This window comes from Sparus aurata, chromosome 1 (assembly GCF_900880675.1).
Source record: "Sparus aurata chromosome 1, fSpaAur1.1, whole genome shotgun sequence".
Lineage (NCBI taxonomy): Eukaryota > Metazoa > Chordata > Actinopteri > Spariformes > Sparidae > Sparus > Sparus aurata.
This window is the reverse complement of record NC_044187.1, coordinates 20,747,517-20,767,166: the sequence shown is the minus strand read 5'-3', so window position 1 is coordinate 20,767,166 and position 19,650 is coordinate 20,747,517. Positions and strand designations below refer to the sequence as shown.

The window sequence follows — 19,650 nt, the reverse complement described above, 5'->3', positions numbered from 1 at the left end:
CACGGGATATTGTACAGTACGTGTGTGCACATATGCAGGCGATTCTGTGCTTCCCGGAGAGAGGGCGAGGGAAGATGGAAAGGAACCAAGGAGACAGAAGGAGAGAGCCAGAGCGAGGGATCGAGGGAGCGAGAGAGCGACAGCTGAGACAGAGATAGAGAGGAATAGGTTAGACGAGGCCAGCAGACGAGGAACAGAAAGAACGAATTAACTGATAAAAGACACAGTGTGAGAGGTGGACAGGGTTTCGGGTTGTGGGGAAGCGAGGACGCGACGGGGCGAACGAGCGGCGAGAAAAAGGCACAGCATGAAATGACGAGAGAGAATGGCAGGTGAGGATGAGAGGATAAAGAGGAAGAATAGAATAATGCAGAGAGAGAAAGAGAAAAAGGGCCGTGTCCACAAATGACCTTGGGCTTCAGCCCGGCTGAGCTGATTGGAGATCAGAGATAATAGTGGTGAGGCTGCTGTCGCCACTCGTCTGCAGGGGCACACACAAATACACACTCGCAAGCACACACACACACATTGAGTTTCCTCCAAGACGAATACCTCCTTAATAAACCATATGCTTTCAATAAAAATGCTAATTATCTTTACACTGCAGCACAGTCAGGTTAACACGGCTTCTGTGCGCGAGAAATAGAAAATGGAAAGAAAATGGAGAGTGGGGGAGACGGAGGAGGCATCCGAGGTGCAGTGTCAGAGCTGTTCGTGTGATTAGAGACGTTTCTGAAAAATTTAGACGATACCAGCGCAGATATTAATGAATATTTAGATGATTTTTAATGAACGTGAAAGCAGACAGGCGACAGCAGAACATAGCAGTTATTGCTGTTATTATGCTACTTTTGTTTTCTAATATTCATTCAAAGCATTGCTGGGAATGAATGAGTCGGGTTTTTTTTTTTTTTTGCGCGGGTTGGGGGGGGACTAACTCTTCAATAGTGCAGTCTAAGTGATTTTGCAAACGATCAGTCACAGATACTGGGTAGATAAAAACATGCCACACCTCTGCAGAATTCAATTGTGAGAGAAAGATTGAGGGACGATGCTTTTTTGTTGATGTTTTTCTTGGAAACAAGGACACCTTCCGGGAAGTTTGTCGTCCGCACTTCTTCTCACAAAAAAAATCACAAAAGACCCCTCATCTCGGGCATTATCTTGCGTGCTCGAGCTCACCTTGAGAAAAAAAACGTTTCCACAATTGTCTCACCACCCTGCTATATTCGCTCAGTTAAATTCCGCTCGCTGGAAGATGAATGACTGCAACGCGTGAAAAACGTTCATTTCGTACCCTTGTCACGGAGATTAAAAACAGCGGTGCCTCGCAAAAAAAAGAATCTCGCAATGAGGTCACCAACAGAGGCATCCGGTAATATGGCGAAACAACGTGCGGCAACACAAATTGAATGACATTTGTTTGACATTTTGCGTGCCATTTGGTATACTTGTTGCTGCCGCGCGTTTTCATTTGAAATCTATTAGTTGCCGGCGACCTTGAACTCGGCGTGTTTTTCCTTTGTGTCTGGGAGGTTGTATACACCAGACTCAGGTGATGTGAAGTCCTTGTTGTTCGCTGTCATTAATCCCCGTCTTCTCAGCCACAATGTGTCTCTTTGTATTGTTTAAATCTGTGTGTGTGTTTCCAGCGTCAATATCTGTCGTTCCATCTCGCACACTGCCCTGCACAGACACACTATCTGCTTTTCCTTTCCCGACTTTTCACACAAGGGAACTGCTTCCTTGTGGTGAACCATTTTATATCTCCTAACGGCATAGACACACACATACTCACACTCGCACGTGCACACACACGCGTATATGCACACTTGTTTTAGGTTTAACACGATCTCCTTCCAGAGATTGCTTATTTATCGGGAGTTGTGCGAAGCCGCACTAGTTACCATGCATTTTTCATGAGGCTAGGATTTAATGGTTGCCTGTGTGTGGGGGCGTAAGTCTGTGTGTTTGTGTGTCGCATGTGTTTGTGTATCTCTTGCGGTTGGTGATGAGTTCTATGTGTTGAAGAATTTATGCATGTGCAATATGTAGTGCACAGATGCTATATATAAACACGGGCCATTCCGGAAGTCCTTCCAAATGTTTTCCCTTTGAGGACTCAGCCTTGTCTCCTCTCCTCTCCTCTCCCTCGCTTCTCCTCTCGGGGGAACAGTTCCATTCAGCAGGTCCCTAACGGTCTCCGAAGACACAAGGGCACAGCCTGCAGGATTAGGTTTCTGCCATGTTCACATTCCACTCAGTTCCCCCCCCCCCCCCCCCGGGAGAACGGTGAAATGGGATTCATATGTTTAAGAGGTTCCGAGCAAGTGTGCACATTTCATCGCGGGGCCGACACGAGCAAACCCTCCGTCGAAGCTTGGAGGATAAAGCTTTGAATATAATAGACAGGGAATTGGTGTTGGGGCTGAAGAGAAGCGGCACATTCAGTATGCTGCCACCTCCACACACAGATGATTGCGCACTCGCACGCAGAGTCACACAGAGTAGGTGACATACACAAAGTGTTCACTCACCCACTGTGCATCAGAAAGCATTTTAATGTGTCAGTTTTGGCTGGTCCACTGAAATGCTATCCCAGTAATCAAATAAATTTTCTGGTTTTCATTGCTCTGTTGCTGTTAGCATACATTAAAGAGCTCATTATCTCAGGTCATTTTCTATGGCAGTGTTGTGTCCCGCTCTGGGGATGGCGGCGCGATGAATGCCGCAAATTTGCGTGTTTTTCCATGTTTTGTCATGCTCATTCATTGCTCCTCTATCCCCCCCCAACGTGCCCTTCGTCTGCGTGGCACGCGTGTGTCTCTGTATGTGTGTTTGACATATGTGAGACACATTACTGTCAGATAGCTTCCCCCGTTGCAGTGCAGTCTCCTCAGACGCTTACGTAATGTTATTACCAATCACACATGGAGAGCATCCTGGCACTCTCACAAGGTTAGGATGAAATATGAGACCGATTATGGAGATCTGAGATTGTATTATCATGATTTCCTTATTATTGCATCATTAATCTATTTTTGTCTCTTGTCTCTATCTCTTTCTCTCTTTCTCTTCTTCTCCCCCGTCAAATCCTTCGCCTATGGCTCCTGCAGAAGTGGAACAAAAAGGTGAGTCTGTGAAAAGGAGCACGCCCACGTTCGCACGTGCACGCACGCTAAGGATTTGGGGTTGGGTGTCACTTTCTTGATGCCGGCGCCTGAAGCGTTTTGTACCTCATGGCAGGATGACATCTCTTTCAAAGTCACGGCTGCTATATTAAGACAGCTTGATCTCACCATATAGAGGCAATTTCGAAACACTGGTTCTCATTAGACACACTCCAGGCCCATATTATTCCATGGTATCGTGTAGAATGTCACTTAATAAACTCTCCACGGGTCGAGCACACTTTTATGATGAGCCAATGAACAGAGAATTACATTGACATTTAATATTTCGAATGCTTTCCCATGATATGAAAAATTATCCCACTGCTTTGAATAGCCAGTGAAAATTAAATCAATATTCCTAGACCTTTGCGTAGAATCTGGAATCATATTATTTGGAAGAATGGGAAAAACCACAATGCACATCTGGTCCGTCTTTGTGCGTATCTGCTGTGTGCATGTGTGCGTGTGTGTGTGTGTGTGTGTGTGTGTGTGTGTGTGTGTGTGCGCGTATGTGACAACATTCCAGTTAAATTGCAAAGGTCCCTATGACTCCGGTCGCACCGGCTTCCCAGAATTTACTACGTCTCCCACATCACTCATAAAACATGACCCCGGTATTCCAAGATGGGAATACCGGGCAGAGAGTGGGAAATGAATTATTGTAACAATTGCAGAAACAGCAGGCGATAAAAGACGTGTTCGGCCCTACAGTTGGTTGTTCCTGACAGAGATAGAAAGGGAGTGAAAGGAAGAAAGAGCTATGAGACTAATGAGGAGCCGGGGTGGGAGGCAGGGAGGGAGGAATGGGAATAGAGGGAAAGGAGGGGGGAGTAGAACAAAATGTGCCATTTTCTCTTTTTCTCTTTGCTGTGAGAGCAGGGTATTATCTGTTGAATAGGAGGCATGCTGTTGCTGTGCTTAAAAGTGACAGTGACTATACAACATCCAAATCACAACACAGTAAGCCTATCATGTCATCGTCACTCACTGGCGGTTAAGGTTAAGTTAAAACACAATGCAACATTTATGAAAAGAGGCAAACATTTCACAGGCACTGTCAGGGAATCCAGAGAGAATATTTGACATTTCACAGCGGCTGCATGAAAATGGATCTGATGTGAAAATGTTTGTCATTCGTTCCGCAGTATTTCTCTGCCCTGGCATTCTGCGAGGAGTGTACCAAAGTGAGCATCTCTTTGAGTCCGATCACCAGTCCGGTGCGTGGTGCAAAGACCCGTTGCAGGCCTCAGACAAGATCTACTACATGCCCTGGACGCCGTACCGCACAGACACACTAACAGAGTACTCGTCGAAGGAGGATTTCATCGCAGGCCGTCCCACCACCACCTACAAACTCCCGCACCGCGTGGATGGGACTGGTTTTGTCGTCTATGACGGCGCATTGTTCTTCAACAAGGAGCGCACACGCAACATCGTAAAGTTTGACCTGCGCACTCGCATCAAGAGTGGTGAGGCCATTATCGCCAACGCCAACTACCACGACACCTCACCATACCGCTGGGGCGGCAAGTCCGACATTGACCTGGCGGTGGACGAGAATGGACTGTGGGTGATCTACGCCACGGAGCAGAACAACGGGCGCATCGTGGTGAGCCAGCTCAACCCCTATACCCTGCGCATCGAAGGCTCGTGGGACACCAGCTACGACAAGCGCTCCGCCTCCAATGCTTTCATGATCTGCGGGGTCCTGTACGTGGTCAAAACTGTCTACGAAGACGACGACAACGAAGGGACGGGGAACAAAATCGACTACATGTACAACACCGATAAGAGCAAGGAGATGACTGTGAACATACCATTCCCGAACTCCTACCAGTACATCGCTGCAGTGGATTACAACCCGAGAGACAACCTGCTTTACGTGTGGAATAACTACCACGTGGTCAAGTACTCACTGGACTTCGGCAACAATGGTAGGTCCCATCTTAAATCCAATCCCCCTTTTCTCCACCCTCTCCTCCTGCCATTCTTCAGCCATCTTTTTACTTCATGCTTTTCGACTTCAACTGTCTAATAATAAGAAAAATATGTCTTTTCTTTTTTTTGTTCCTCACTTCATTAATTGGACAGGCTGTGAAGTGATTTTTCTAAATCTCCGCATGAAATACCCTGGCATATTCGTAATGCTTTTTGATATTCATTCATTCTAATATTCATAATGATAAATGCTTTTTGTTGTGACATAAGGAATACTTACAGCCACTAATCTTCCCCCAATAATTAATTCTGCAAAAAGGACTCAAAAAATAAGAAAAGCACCATCTGTGCTGTCACAATTCTCAATCATGAACACCACCCAACCCATGGTATCTGCATGTTTCAAACTTTTAGAGCGGGTCCCTCACTAAACCGGTGTCATTTGAATTGTAGATGCCTGCAGAGTTGATATTTGTGAAAATGTTTCTGCTTTAGTTCACCAAAGAGTTCCCGTCAAAGACATCATGAAGAGTACCTTGATCTCTGCCTTTAGAAGAATATCTCTAATGATGTCATGCTGTGCCTTCAGTACTGTAAATGCCTCGTGCCTTTTACTGTGCCAGCACTTCTCTTGAGTTTCTCAGCTGCTTAACAAATCCTAATGCATTCCTTGAGAATGGAGCCAGGAATGTCTGGAGGAGGAACTGACACCCCTTTCATACAGGACATCCGATTATGATAACAATTTAATGGCACTTACACTCGCGTTTGACTTTTTCCTGTTGATTTATTGTTAACCAATTCACACGAGGCTGCTGCCACTTTTGGTTTGTTTTTTTTAAAGGCTGTGCTGATTTTGGTATCAGCTAATGGATGTAATGGCAACATGTGAAAGGAGCCGCTCCCAGTGACAAACCCACAGATGATTATCAGTACCCCGCAGTTCCCCTCAGCCCTGAAAAGCATTTTAGCATATCCCAGCTCATCGTTTGGGTTTTAATGCCTGAGACTTTGGTTCGCTCTCAGTGCTCTCATGAAACTTTTACCAGATGCATAAAGTGTTGATGAACTACATGAACAGTACCTGCTCAGCACCAAATAGCAAATAAACATATCTAACGACTAGTCTGTGAACATAGTAGATCACTTAGCAGCTAAAGCTGAATATTTCCCAAAAGAGTTGGTGGGGAACAAAACGGAGCAAAAAGGAGAGAATTACATTCATGTAGTTTTGGCGTATAAGGTGAAATCATGTCAACGTTGTGTTAACAGCTTATTTCCGAAAAGGTTATTAAAGGGCTGTAAATAACAATTATTTTTTTGCTGTTGATTATTATCTCGATTAATGGATTAGTCTATAAAATAATGGAAAATGGTGTCAAATGTAGATCTGTATTTCCCAAAGCCCAAGATGACATCCTCAAAAGTCTTGAAGTAGCTGATGTTAAATGTTCTACTCTAGGAGTTAGTAGTAGTAGCAGTAAACATATACTAATCGATTAATTAATCGATTAATGCCACGCATGATTCCACTCATCTTTGTTTTTGGTTGATGGCAGAAGTCTAACAGGTGGTAACTAAAACTCTCTCCATGTTTAGACACCGTTATGGATAAGTAAGAACATCTGAGTAATCTGGGTGAGCCTTTACATTGGGACAGTCATATAAGAATCAGGAAACCGATAGCAGATCGTCTGTTTGAAACTTACATGCTGGCTTATCTAAGCTGTTGCCCCTTTTTTTAAAATCAATTCTTCAGGGTCATGAATCCTGCTGGCAGGTTTATTTCATTTAGATGAACCACCAGTGTGGGTTTTAACGATCACCGTTGTGTCCGTCTGAAAGGACAGTGAATACTGTCTGACCCAGTGTGACTGTCTCTCAACTCTGGTGTGAGGTTGGGTGAGTCCACCCGCCCCTCCCTCCTTCATCTGGATGGAAGGGCTTAGGCCCCTGGAGCCTGAAGGGCTATTTGCCCAACGTAATTGCCTTTCAGCACCTTTCTATGGAGTGGTCAAGGCAGTCTGGCTGCATGTCTTATTAAATGATGTCTGAATTAATGCATGCTCTTACACGCAGTTAGGAGGCGCAGTACAAGGAATTATAGAGAGAGGCAGCATTAAACTTGGTTTCTACCGATCAGTGTGAGTGTGTGACGTGAGGCCACGCTGTAAAAAATGTGTGTACGTTTGTGTTTATGCATGCGTAATGATGAGCGTGGCCGTGTCCTAATGTGGTTATGTACTTACAGTAGGAGTTTGTGTTCCGCTATTCATGAGTGTGCATACGTGTTTATTGGTGTACGCTCGAGAGTGTGATCACTCTCATAATGGAGCTCAGGGTGTCTCTGGAGGCTCTACAGAGGAGATCAATGGGGATTCAATGTGGAGAATGACCTCCAGTGCACAGCAACAAGCCAGACTGCTGACCAGCGGGAGATAAATACATACAATCAATGCTGGCCCACTCTTTTACTCTCCTCTCCGCTCACTCAATGAAGACAAGGAATAAATTAACTACCTTAGCTGCATGATTTTCTCATTCTTCACAAAACAGGGTCGATACATTCAGGTTTTTATTTTCTTGTTGTACCCAGACCCTGCAGTCTGCTCTTCATTATTCAGGATCACTATAAATACATTAAGCATATACTGTGAGGTGAGTATGGTCAATCTTGCTATGTTCCGGGGCCTGGTGTCTTTTTTTTTTTTCCCCCTTTCACTTAGTCCATTCAGGAAACAGGCCAAGGAAAGGGGCCATTCTAAAGGGTTTCCACTCATTAGTGTTGTAGCGTAATGCTCGCCCTGCTTTTGTTCAGCTCATATGGACTTCTTAAAGATACAAAAATGAGACAGGAAATGGGCCGTGGAGCGAGAGGAGGGCCGAGGTTGGCCACTGAGGACTGAGTGTAATTGGGGTTCAACGCAGACAGAACAGCTTCCAGTGTTCGGTCTGTCCAGCTGGCTAACAGAGGCCGCTCCCCGGACAGTTAGGAAGAAGAAATTCTGAAGCATTGTCATTGTCTGGACTATAAAGGAGTTTTGAATTACTACTAGAATAGGTGTACATGCTTTGATGCTGAACAAAGTCTGAAGTGCCACCCTAGCTGCTGGGCATTAACCATGCAAACATGTGACCTGGTGACGTAGTGTGATGTCACAAAGTAACAGAGTTAAAGCGGGACTACAGACGGGGCGTTTCAGGAACAGTGCTTTCTGTGGGAGCGAGGAGCTTCTGTTGGTGTAGACTTTGACCTTTTTTTGAACTTTCATGCACACGAGCCTCTAAAAGCATAATAAGTCTCCTTTAAGTCACAGTAAGTTTGAAATCCAGGAATAACTGCCAATTCTGTACTACAACCTTTAATACGTTCTAGTACCGGTGTTCTGAGCAGACAATAATAATCTATCGCGTGAGGTTTGCTCTAGGTATCAGGATTAAAACATCACTGGGAGGAAATGGAAAAGTATGGTTTAGTTCACCTCGGGCCAACAGATGAAATAAAGGTTTACTCCCATGTATTCAATCACAGCATTGATGCAGCGCGCGGCAGCAAATGATCTTTTTTGAAATGCATATTCTTCCACCCTCGGTGCTCGGCACTTAAGAAGAAAGTGAACTGCCTCCCTCCATTTATCGTTTTCCATGTCTGTTTGCGTTTCTTCTTTGTCTGTTAAACGCCCATTCTTTCTCTTCCCGTCCCTCACACAAACACGTTCACGTACACTCAACAATGGCAGGAATCTCAATATTTCCCCTTCCCCTCCTCATATATCCTTCACTTTAACTCTGTGTTCGGCACTGTTTTTCTCTCTGTCGCCCTTATCTCCCGCTTAATCTGCCCTCCTTTTTCTGCGCTCAGCCGTCTCCCACATCACACAGGGCCATTTCATCGGGTCTCCGTCAGATGTATATATTATAGGGGCCTGGTGTGCGAATGCCAACTCAGAGTCGGAGTCAAAGTCACTTGCCTCTGTATTACCCCTTCCTCACCAAACAGTCTCTCACTCTCTCGTCTGTTTATGGAGTTGTTTCATCATGTCTTCTTACATGCATATTATAGAGGCCTGCCCCTACGCAAGCAGCATGGCTCCAATGAAACATTTGAATAATTTATCACCTCCAGTCTGCCTTGCCACACTTTAGAAAGTTTTCCCAACAAAGTCGCAAAATTATTCATGTTATCTGCATCTTTCGGGAAGGGAGGGGAGAACACGGCCAAAAAAAAAACGGAATAGATCTTAACTCGTACACAACGCCTTTCCCATATTTGTTTCACACATATTTCTCTTCAGTAGTCTCATTTTTCCTGCTATCTGCACCTTTCTGTGTTTTCTGTTCCATCGTTGTTGCTGCAGATTTTCCACATTACGCTTGAAGGTCCAGTATGTAGGATTTAAAGGGATCCAGCAGTGAGGTTGCCGATTAAATCCGACTGTACAACCCCTCACCTCACCGCGCCGGGTGGCTGCTCAGTACAGCAGTACAGTTTGGTTTGTCCGTTCTAGTGTACTGAAACATGGTGGAGTCGCTCCCTTTGTACATACAGCATGCTCATTCTAAGGCAAACGAAAACACGATTCCTCAGGTTATCACACAAATGGGAAAACGATTTTACAAGTATGTCTTTTATTTTCACCTCTCATTTGAGCCCTTCAAGGCGTTGATCTATTTAAGTTCATACGTGCAGGTGAAACAACTTGCATTTTCTGTAGGATGGAAGAGGCACGCTGAAATTAGTAAAACAGGAAACGTAGATAATTATGAAAGTTTATGGAGCAGCCCCGGAGACATCTTGTGTTAAAAAATGTGTTAATCAGGAGACATAAATACATTTTCTTTTACAACCATTCACAATAATGACTTCAACTTTATTAAAGCAAAGTATGCACAGACATTAACTCTGCGTGAGATGATTTCAGTATTCTATTAGCACTGTTTTAAAAATCTGTTGCTACAACTCAATTGCTCAAAAATGGTGTGAGTAATGAAGACTTAGAAATATTAAAACAATGTTTTACACTTAACACTACCTAAAAGAAAATATTTAGAGAGTAAAGGCTATTACAATGAATTTTAAAGAAATCTGAATAAATGATTCTGGTGGCGTTCCCCTTTGGATAAAAGATGATAAAGGTGAAACAGAGTAGACTTGTTGTACTTTGTTTCAACCCGGCTAAGTTGGAATCCGACCCAAAGACAGGCATTAGGAATAATTATGATATTTCTATAATAACAGCCAGTGTTTTCTCAATGATGGTCTTGTTTGCTTAAAAGGAGACTTATCATGCTTTTGTTCTTGTGCTTGTAGAAGATCTTGAAAGTTAAAAAGGCCAAAGTCTGCACCGACAGAAGCTCCTCTCTCCTACAGAAAACGCCGCTCCTGAAACGCCTCGCCAGTAGTCTCACCTTGTATTAAATGACTTTGTAACATTGCACTATGTCACCATGTCACACATTTGCATAATTTGTGCCTAGCAGCTAGTTTCGCAAACAAGAATTCATTTAGTACAACTGCTGTGTTGTGAGAGCTGACCAATCAAAGGAGACTGTGTATTCAGGAGAGAAGGCCTTAAAGTGACAGCAGCTAAAACAGAGCATTTCAGGGAACACAGGGCTGCAGTACTGGACAGTATGAGATATGTCTGTTGAACTCTAATGCATGTACATAAACCTATTCGAGTAGTAGATAGTAAAGAAAATGAGCAATTGTGTCCTTTGAATTAAGACTGTTTCATAGCCACTTAAAAGTTCCTCGTACTGCGTGTAAATATAATTTGGACAAGGTCAAAATTCTTTGTAAATCAGTTTAAAATCATTGTTGTCAAAAATAAAAACTCAATTAAACTCACCCATGGCTAACTTCAGTCGGATATTTAAAGTGTCAAAAGTAATATCTTCAATCTTAATTAGAGAGCCATCAATCGCTGGCATTCTGCGCTAATCTATTAAATACACAGTAATACAGAGATGACCTCTGCTTGCCACTCTGTCAGTTCACGGAAATTTAAATCTTCACCTTTGAACTCCTAATGGCTGGAATCACAGTGCTCCATTTCCTAAGGAAGTCAAGCATGGACTATCTATTGTCTTAACCCCTCTCCACTTATTTCCACCGTCCTCCCCCACCTCTCCTCTGGCCCACGTCTCCTCTCTGCTCTCCTCTCTCCTTTTTCCTTCCTTTGGCACCGGATTGCAATCAAGCGACACGGCTAAGCAGTGCCGGAAATGTTGGAAACCAGCTAAAGTGGGGGAAGAATAAAAAGACTTAATGGCTGAAGTGGAGACCCTCTTTCGCCAGATCGCTGATTAGACGAACCGTCAGTGCATTCGCGCCTCGTTGCATCAAACTGTGTGTGTGTTTGTGAGTGTGCATTCTGGCTGTGTGTAAAGACCGGCCTGTTCAGACCACTTGAGGTGATTGAACTCAAAACAAAATGGAGCAGGTTTACTTAGTGTGTTTGTGATTGTTTGCAACACTTGAATTGAAAATATTATCCTCCCAATTGTGGTATCATATGTCAAAAAATAAGCGATTATCTGGTTGATGGTTAACAATCCCAGAATCAGAAAATTTCGTGTGTGTCTTGTTGAATCTGATTTCAATCAGGAGCGACTTGAAACATGAAGATATATTGCAATGTGTAAAAAAAGAGAAGACAAGAGTGTTTGGGGATTAGACTCCACGGTGATGAAGTAATATTTGGGGAGGTAATGAAAGCTGTGCCTAGAATAGGAAAGCCCCTGATGGAGTCTAGACACTAGTGGTGGCGATGGAGGGAAGAAGGATCCTGGAGATCTGACGACGGGGAGAGTTGATTCTGGTGAGTAGAACAGAGCCGCTGGATGAAGAGCTGGAGGAGGATGGGTTGGAGGAAGGTCGCACGAATGCCTGAAATAACAACTGATGGCAGAGACGGGAGCAGTTCTGAGTATGACAGCAGAGACATGATTGGCGGATAATGTTGGAGGCAGAATCTGGTTGGTTACATGAAGAGGGACCAGGGAGAGAGGTGAATGAGAAGATCAGTCTTCCTGATTGAACTTACGCTGAGCTTAATTTCTAAAATAAATGTGTCCCAGTCGCTCACTGCACGAAAAGCATTCACAATCCTGTGTGCAGTAAACAGTGTTATACTAGGAATAAGGATACATAGTCTTTCACACCTCAGTCTACACTCGTGCTCCCGTCCTCATCCTGTCCTCTATTGCCCTCTCCCTCTCTGCCTATCTCCCTCCCTCCCAAATAGATTACGACACAGCCGTCTCGGCAGAGACTGAACTCTGCTTCGGGGCGAGTGGCGCACCTGTTCCTTGCCTGCAGTGTGTCCTTATCGATTGGATTGCCCCAGTCGGGCGCTCTGCGTGCTTTTGGCCTCCGCACCGCTTCTCCTCTGCCAAAAAGCAGATGCCAAATTAAGCGGGCTTAGCCAGGACAGCAGGGTGGTAGGGAAAACCCACAGCCACAGGAAGTGAATACATGAGAGGGCAGCGAGCCGAGCGTGTCGCTATAGCTGGGCTCCATTCAGATTCCGTTTTTGAGAATGTAAAAAAAAAATGGGCAGGAGAGCACCAAAGTGGATGCAATCTTAATCTCTAAATGATGGGCCTTGGTGATAAATTACGGGGAGCAAAGTATTGAATAACCACAGGGTCAACTGCTAGAGGCTAGAGCTTTCATTCTCAACACAGCAATGGGATTTCGCTGGATGCCTGATATATATTTACTGTGCTTGTCATCCTCATAGAATTGACATAAACCCAGTGCATGTCTGGAATAGGAGAGGCTACGATCCGGGCTTTAAAGGAATATGCTGATGAACTCCCTCGCTTATTATACAGGAAAACAACATTTAAAGAAATAGGTCCGTCCCATTAGCTTTTTGCTTTGAACAAGGGAACTTCCCCCGATTAAGAAAGAAGCATGTAATTGGCAAATTTGCTGCAGGTGTCCCCGACCTCAGCAGAGGGTTGACGCGATTACGCAAGCGGTAAGCCGACAGGGCTGAGCGGCTGGTGTGATGCGGCCTCCGTATATGTGACACATTTAGCCGGAGAACGTGGCGGTGCCTGGCAGCCATTTTGAGGGAGGCTCTATTAGTTGAGGTTGTTTTCTATCTCCAAGTATCACCGCTTTGAAGTGCTCCATTCTGTCTTATCAGCAGGCTCGAGCCACTCGCCACGAGCTCTGTGTTGAGTGTGTGTATTGCGTCGCACATAAGTGAGAGAGGGAAAAAAAAGTACAAATTCTGTTCAAGTGTGTGTGTGTGTGTGTGTGTTGCTTGAAGCACAACTAAGTGGAAAGTGTGTCTGTACAAGCGTGTGTTTGTGTGCATGTGTGTGTGCGCACTCCAGCCATAGGGGCAGCGCGTTATCGCAGTACGCAGCCCCATTCAGTGTCTGTGCTGCTATCCAGCCTAGAAAGCTTTGTGCCTTCCAGATTATCATTTTCGCTGTTACCCCTCTGGATCCACCCTCCCCACTGTTCAGGCTGGTGTGTGCATGTGTGTGTGCGTCGAGGCAAAGGAGGCAGTAACTTTTAAGGAAAGTGCCAGAAAGTAATCATCTCGCATAATAAGAAAGACCATACGAGTATAATAGACACTCGAGTCTCAGCCCTGTGAAACTTCTGTCTTAATTCAAATCCCTCTTCTCTTTGCTTCTGTTTCACTCCTCTTCTCTCACTCTCTCGCTCGCTCGCTTGCTGTCTGCCTCGTTTCTGATGACGTGGGAAACTTGCCAGGGGAAGTTCATTTTCCCTCTCCTCTCTCCTCCTGCCGCCTGCCTTCTACCTTTTGTCTTGTGGTTTTTTACGATCCCTCTGTTTACCGAGTGAGAAGTCAAAAGCATTCTCGGCGAAAAAAAACAAAAAAAAAAACAGTGCAGTGCGGCGGCAGAGACAGGCAATCCTACCCACGCAGACAAACAACAGCACATGCATACACACACAGACACACACAAACACACACACGTCTATCTGCATGTCAGCCGATCATGTGCCGGCATCCCAGGCTGACTGACAGCGTCTCTGTGGTCCCTCCGGTGTGGTGACAGATAGACAACTCCAGGAACAGGTTTACTGCCAGCCTGCCATTGTCTCACCTTCCCCGTGGGCTTTCTACAGGGTCAACAAACAGGGGCACAATAGAATGGAATAGAATAGAATAGAATAGACCACAAAACATTCGCACCATCCCAGCTGTTCCAGGGCTCTTGATCACGTTAAACTTTTCCTGTACGGTTCAAATTCTCATATATATTAAGGAGAAAGCTCAAATAATAGAATTCTTGAGGGTGTGAGCAGCATCATCAAGAACAACAACAATGTTTGCTCTTTTGTTGTTTCTATCGGGAAGCCTGTCCTCGTCGGAAATAAAACAACAGATTAAAGGAGGTCATTACGAGCCGTATTTGAATTTTTTTGGGTGAAGCGACCTCTTGCAGGTGTTGTAATTACTGCAGCTGCAGAGGAGGAAGTGAGGAGAGGGATGGGTGGTCATCTTAAACAAGCATGGGGACTTTAAATCAGAAGACCGCTGTTTATGTTCAGTGTGAAACCAGAAGTTAAGGATGAGACGTTTTAACTCACTGATGTAGAGAAGATATGCCACAAACGTAGTTTTCTTACCTAAAACCTGACCAAATAGTTTTCTTGCCCAAGGAAAAGATTAAGATTAAGATTAAGATTAAGATTAAGATTGGCGTTATTTATCCCACAACGGGGACATTCACTTGTTACAACAGCATGAGATGCAACAGTGCAGGGAAAGAATCAGAAAAACATGCATATAGTTAATTAGACAATAAATAGAAAAACACAAAAAAGATAGGATATAATAGATATAATAAAAAGATATAATAAAAGATATATACAAAAGAGCAAATATTTTTCTTGCCCAAAGCAATCCAAATTTTTTCTTGCCTAAACCCAAACAAACTGCAACCGTACAACAAAGGTCCGTGTGCTGCTGTGATGCTGAACTAGGTGTTCTTTTGGGAAAAGCTGACAACTGACCGTTTTCAGACATTCAGCTATAAGGAAGTATGCTTCGTGACATCCCTGCCATCAGCTTGTAAAGAATGTAAGCACTGAAAAATTCTTATCATTCAGTTGGCTGACGTTTAGCCGGCTTATGAAGGCTGTGTGGCAGTTATTTTACATAAAACACAGATTATTTGATATGCAAAAGAAGGTAATATTAAAGGTTGTTTGTGAGACTGCAGATTGAATTTGTGAAGTGCAGAGTGACTTTAAAACGGGTAATTACAGTGCCACCCATAACCAAAAAATGTCTTCAGAGACAGTGTTTCAGTAGTGGGATCTTAGCCAAGTTCAAAGATGTTAAAAGACGCTTCCCAAGCTGAGAGCTACCTGTTCATTTATTCATGCGATACGTGTATAATTATGCCCCTACCATTTTCCATATATCTGCCATATTGTGACATATTGAGATTTTTATTACCATCAGGTGGTTCATTTTAAGCTTATAGCCCACTGTTGGTTAGAATAGTAAATGCTGTTGTCGGGCTTTTTTTCCTGAGTCAGTGCAGCAACAAATCATTTCTCACATTTCTGCAGCCAAACGAGGAAGCACGTTTAATCACGGGACGACCGCTACATGAAAGCATGTTATGGGGTAACCGATGTTTCCCCTGAAACATATCCGTCAAAATATGTCACCGCATGCATATGCAGGGCACGCGTTCTGTACAGTTTGAAACGCTTTACCAAATTTTATTTTATTTTTTCTGCTTCCTGTCACACGCTTGTTCTCGTAGCATCATTCCCGGCGAAAGAGCACAACGTTTAGGTTAGCCGACATCATGAAGTTGTCACAGCACATTCACTCTTAAACGCCGGGAGATATGTCAGCCCCCGTGAGAACAACCTCTAGCCCCTTTTTTTTTTGTTCGTCTTTATAAATGTTTCATGAAGCTGTTATGTCATGTTGCTTTAGTTCCCTACAGCGTCTTTCACGGCGTCCTGAGTGGCGCCGGTGATGAATTCATCACGTTACAAGATCTTTCTTTTTCTTTTCATCCAAAGAGCGGGAGAGAAAAGGGAGGACGAAATGAAGACATGGGCGAGCACACTTGAAAGGGAGTGTCGGGAAATACAGAAAATTGACAATGGGGAGAATTTAAGTGGCGGCGGAAAGTGAGAGGAAAGTTTGCGACTGAGCGATTAAATCAGGTGGAAAATGTCAAGAGAACGGGAAGGAAGAGAGATAGAGATGCATGGGTAGTGAAGTGCTGTGGCCCCTTGCCTGTGATGCTTGCAGGCTTTTGTGTTACCTCACCTCAAGCTGCCAGCCCCTGTGTTTTCTCCCCCTGTACTCAAATGACAGCAGACATCAACCTCCACACACACACACACACACACACACACACACACACACACACCATTACTCTTCTGTTGTTGTGGCAGAGGCCCTAATGGAGCTTCCCGTTTGAGTGCAGATAGACACACACACACTCCCTGTTTCGTAAGCACACACACGCGCACACACGCGCGTGCGCTCTCAGATTGACAGCTAGTCCCTAGGCCACTGCTGCTACGCATGATTGATGGCAATGTTCCGTGGAGAATGCATGAGGCAGGGCGGCAGTGATTCAGGAACGGGGAGCAGCGCAGTTTAGGTACGGAAACACTCCATTGAGTTGTGGAGGAAGAGAACAGAACGTACAGGAGGAGCGAGACGTTACGTGGTTGTCAGTCAACCAGACAGACAGACAGACAGGCAGAGGGAGAGTGAGAAAGACGGGAGTACCGGGTCTTTAATTAAACCTAAAGAATCCACAGGAAGGGACGACTTGGGTTCGCAGTAAATAATATAAACACCCACACGTCCACACATTCACACTTTCATTCTCCACACTCACACCTCGCTTAGACCGAAGGAAACAAGAAACGAAAACATTTAGCAGAACACTACAGTAATCTAATTCTGTGCACGTTAAACCCTGAATAAAACAGGTTTAGAAATCATTGAACAGCACAACAAATGCTATGTCTATATAAAGTACCCGAAAGTCATATAGTACGTGAGTAAAAGTCTGATATGACACGTATTAAAGAATCAAAAGTAATTTTCTTGCTAAAATGTTACTTTAACTAAGTATCAGAAGTAAAAGAAAAGGTAAATTATACATATATTTACAGGTACGCATACTGCATACTGTTCACTACGGGTCAATCTATTACTGGCCTGGGTAATTATCAGATCTGGTTGTTTATCAATGTAATCAGTATTTTTCTACCATGTTAACCAGTTGAATATAATGCAGCGTACAATCTGAAGAGTAATTAGCAACTTGTTAATTATTAGTTTTTAGAATAACTTTTTGAGTAAAGAGAACAATATCTGCCTCCAGAATGAAGTGGAATGGAAGAATAAAGTACCATAAAATGGAAATACTCCAAGTGCAAGTCCCTCAAAGTTGTACTTAAGGACAGTACTTGAGTAAATGTACTTAGTAACATTCCATCTCCTTGTATATGTCCAGTTTTGTGAGCCAATGGATACGTGGAGCAAAGGATATCATGTATTTGGAATAATGTAATCAGTCAATTACAAAAGATAACTAACGTGTCCATTTGAAATATTTGCACTTACATTACAGTTACATTGCCATGGATTACTTGATTACAGCTTTGTTTACACCTTTAAATTGTGGCCTATTTGTTACACAGCATCCCACATGCTGCAGAATACACACAGTACAACTTTGTGCCAGTACTTTTGTTGAAAGCGTAATTTAAGTTGACCAAATTTAAATGCTGAATATGAATAAAACATTTTATTCGCATTAAAGATTCTTGGAGAAGAAAAAAACATCAGTTTGTTCGTCCAATGTTTGATTTCAAAATAATCAGGTAAGATTACACTTTTTGTAATCTAATGATACATGTGACAAAAAATTGGCCATTATTTTGTATCCATTAACTGTCTACCTTTCAAAGTAATCTGATCGGTGTGAGCCTGGATAAATTCTTTACAATCATACCCGTTTCCTGAGCAAAACATACAGCCCCGTTGAGAGATGACAAACTCTATAACCCTTCAATGTCAGTGACCAGCGTGTAGTACATATTATGGCCTTAGGCACACCAACCCCCTCAGACACAGAAACACAAGTGCTGCGCTTTCCATTTTTTTTGCTGAAAATCATGGAGTCGAGAATTTCTTCCCATCGGGGCACAAGGCAACCTCACACTTTTGCCACCCCAACTGGCAGGAAGCAATAGCTTAATTTTTTAAGGAACTTGAAGGACTCCGTTACCCAGAAATCATGTGGCGTGATGTGGGTGTATTGCACACGCTTCAGAAAAAAACAAATCGTATTCATAGTAGCTGGTCGCCACGGAGATGGTGAGGGAAATCTTTTTGGGCAAGTTCAGCTTCCTCCACACTCTGGAGTATTTCACCGTTAGGCTTCAGGTTTTCTTTTTGAAGGTACACAATATTCTCAGCTGATGACTAAGCGAGAAACCTGTGATTATGAAATAAACATTTCTCTCATAAAAGTGGCATAACGTGAAACTGTGAGGACTCATTTTTAAATAGTTTTGTGATCCAAGCGAGCTGCCTCTGTGTTTTTGCCTTATTAGCCTCTCTTGTTTGTTTGTACTCTTCGTGTGTATTGTAGGAAATCCACACTATGGAAACACAAACACACATTTTTTTTATCGTTCGTAGAGGCCTGCAAGCAAAGTATATTTAGAGTCGTGTTGATCTGGCTTGAGCACTTAACTGTTGCTGCATCTTATGAAATAATGCAGGATATAGATAAAGTAAGAAGAGACAAAATGAGGAGCTATTCCCCCTAATTGACACGATGATGAACATCTGCAGGTTCAAGCTTAATACACAGGTTGTGAGTTTGTTTCCTGTAACTACAAATTCCTAAACATATTCTTGAGTGTAATTTACATGTTTATCCAAGGAAACATTTAGGCGATCTCAGCTGAGTAATAAAAGTGTTCACAGTGACAGACAAAGCTGTTTGCCGCTTTGTTAAAGAAATGTGCACGAGTGCAGATTCGGAGAACGAGCTCCGCCTGTGTGCAGTATTACACTTGATGACTCCCAAATGTTTTGAGAGCGGTGAAATAATCCAAAAGGAAGATAATTAAAACAATTATTTCCCCGCTACTCAGCTTTCGATCTTGCAGTATTGATTCGCGCCTCGTGCCGTTGAAAGCGACTGGAGCTTATCAGATCGAGTGAGACACGCTGCTGTAGTATGTTCACAGGAGAACGGTGAAACACTTCACCGACACATGCGCCGCTCCTCTCTCTTCGCATCATGTCATCCTTTTCCTTTCTGTATTTCCGTCCCCTGAACAGAGTCAATGTGCATAATTGAGCCTTTTTACAATTAAATATTGACATTAAAAGAATGTGTCATATGCATTTAAGTGGCGTCCCTGCCTCTCGTGATGTCATGATGTTATGAATCATACATGACACCGAACGCATGCTTCGCTGACAGGCAGCAAGAACAACTACATGCAGGCCAGTCCCACAGGAAAGAC

The 19,650-nt window shown here is 43.7% G+C and overlaps 1 protein-coding gene across 7 annotated transcripts in view; it reads left to right on the top strand.

The window, feature by feature from the left end:
• Positions 1–19,650, top strand: part of adgrl3.1 (adhesion G protein-coupled receptor L3.1) — a 132,043-nt gene that overhangs the window by 63,683 nt on the left and 48,710 nt on the right. For all 7 annotated transcript variants that reach the window (XM_030412152.1, XM_030412185.1, XM_030412176.1 and 4 more), the window contains exons 6-7: positions 3,117–3,131; positions 4,319–5,107. In XM_030412152.1, the coding sequence (XP_030268012.1) occupies positions 3,117–3,131; positions 4,319–5,107 (804 nt within the window). The remainder of the gene's footprint in view (positions 1–3,116; positions 3,132–4,318; positions 5,108–19,650) is intronic.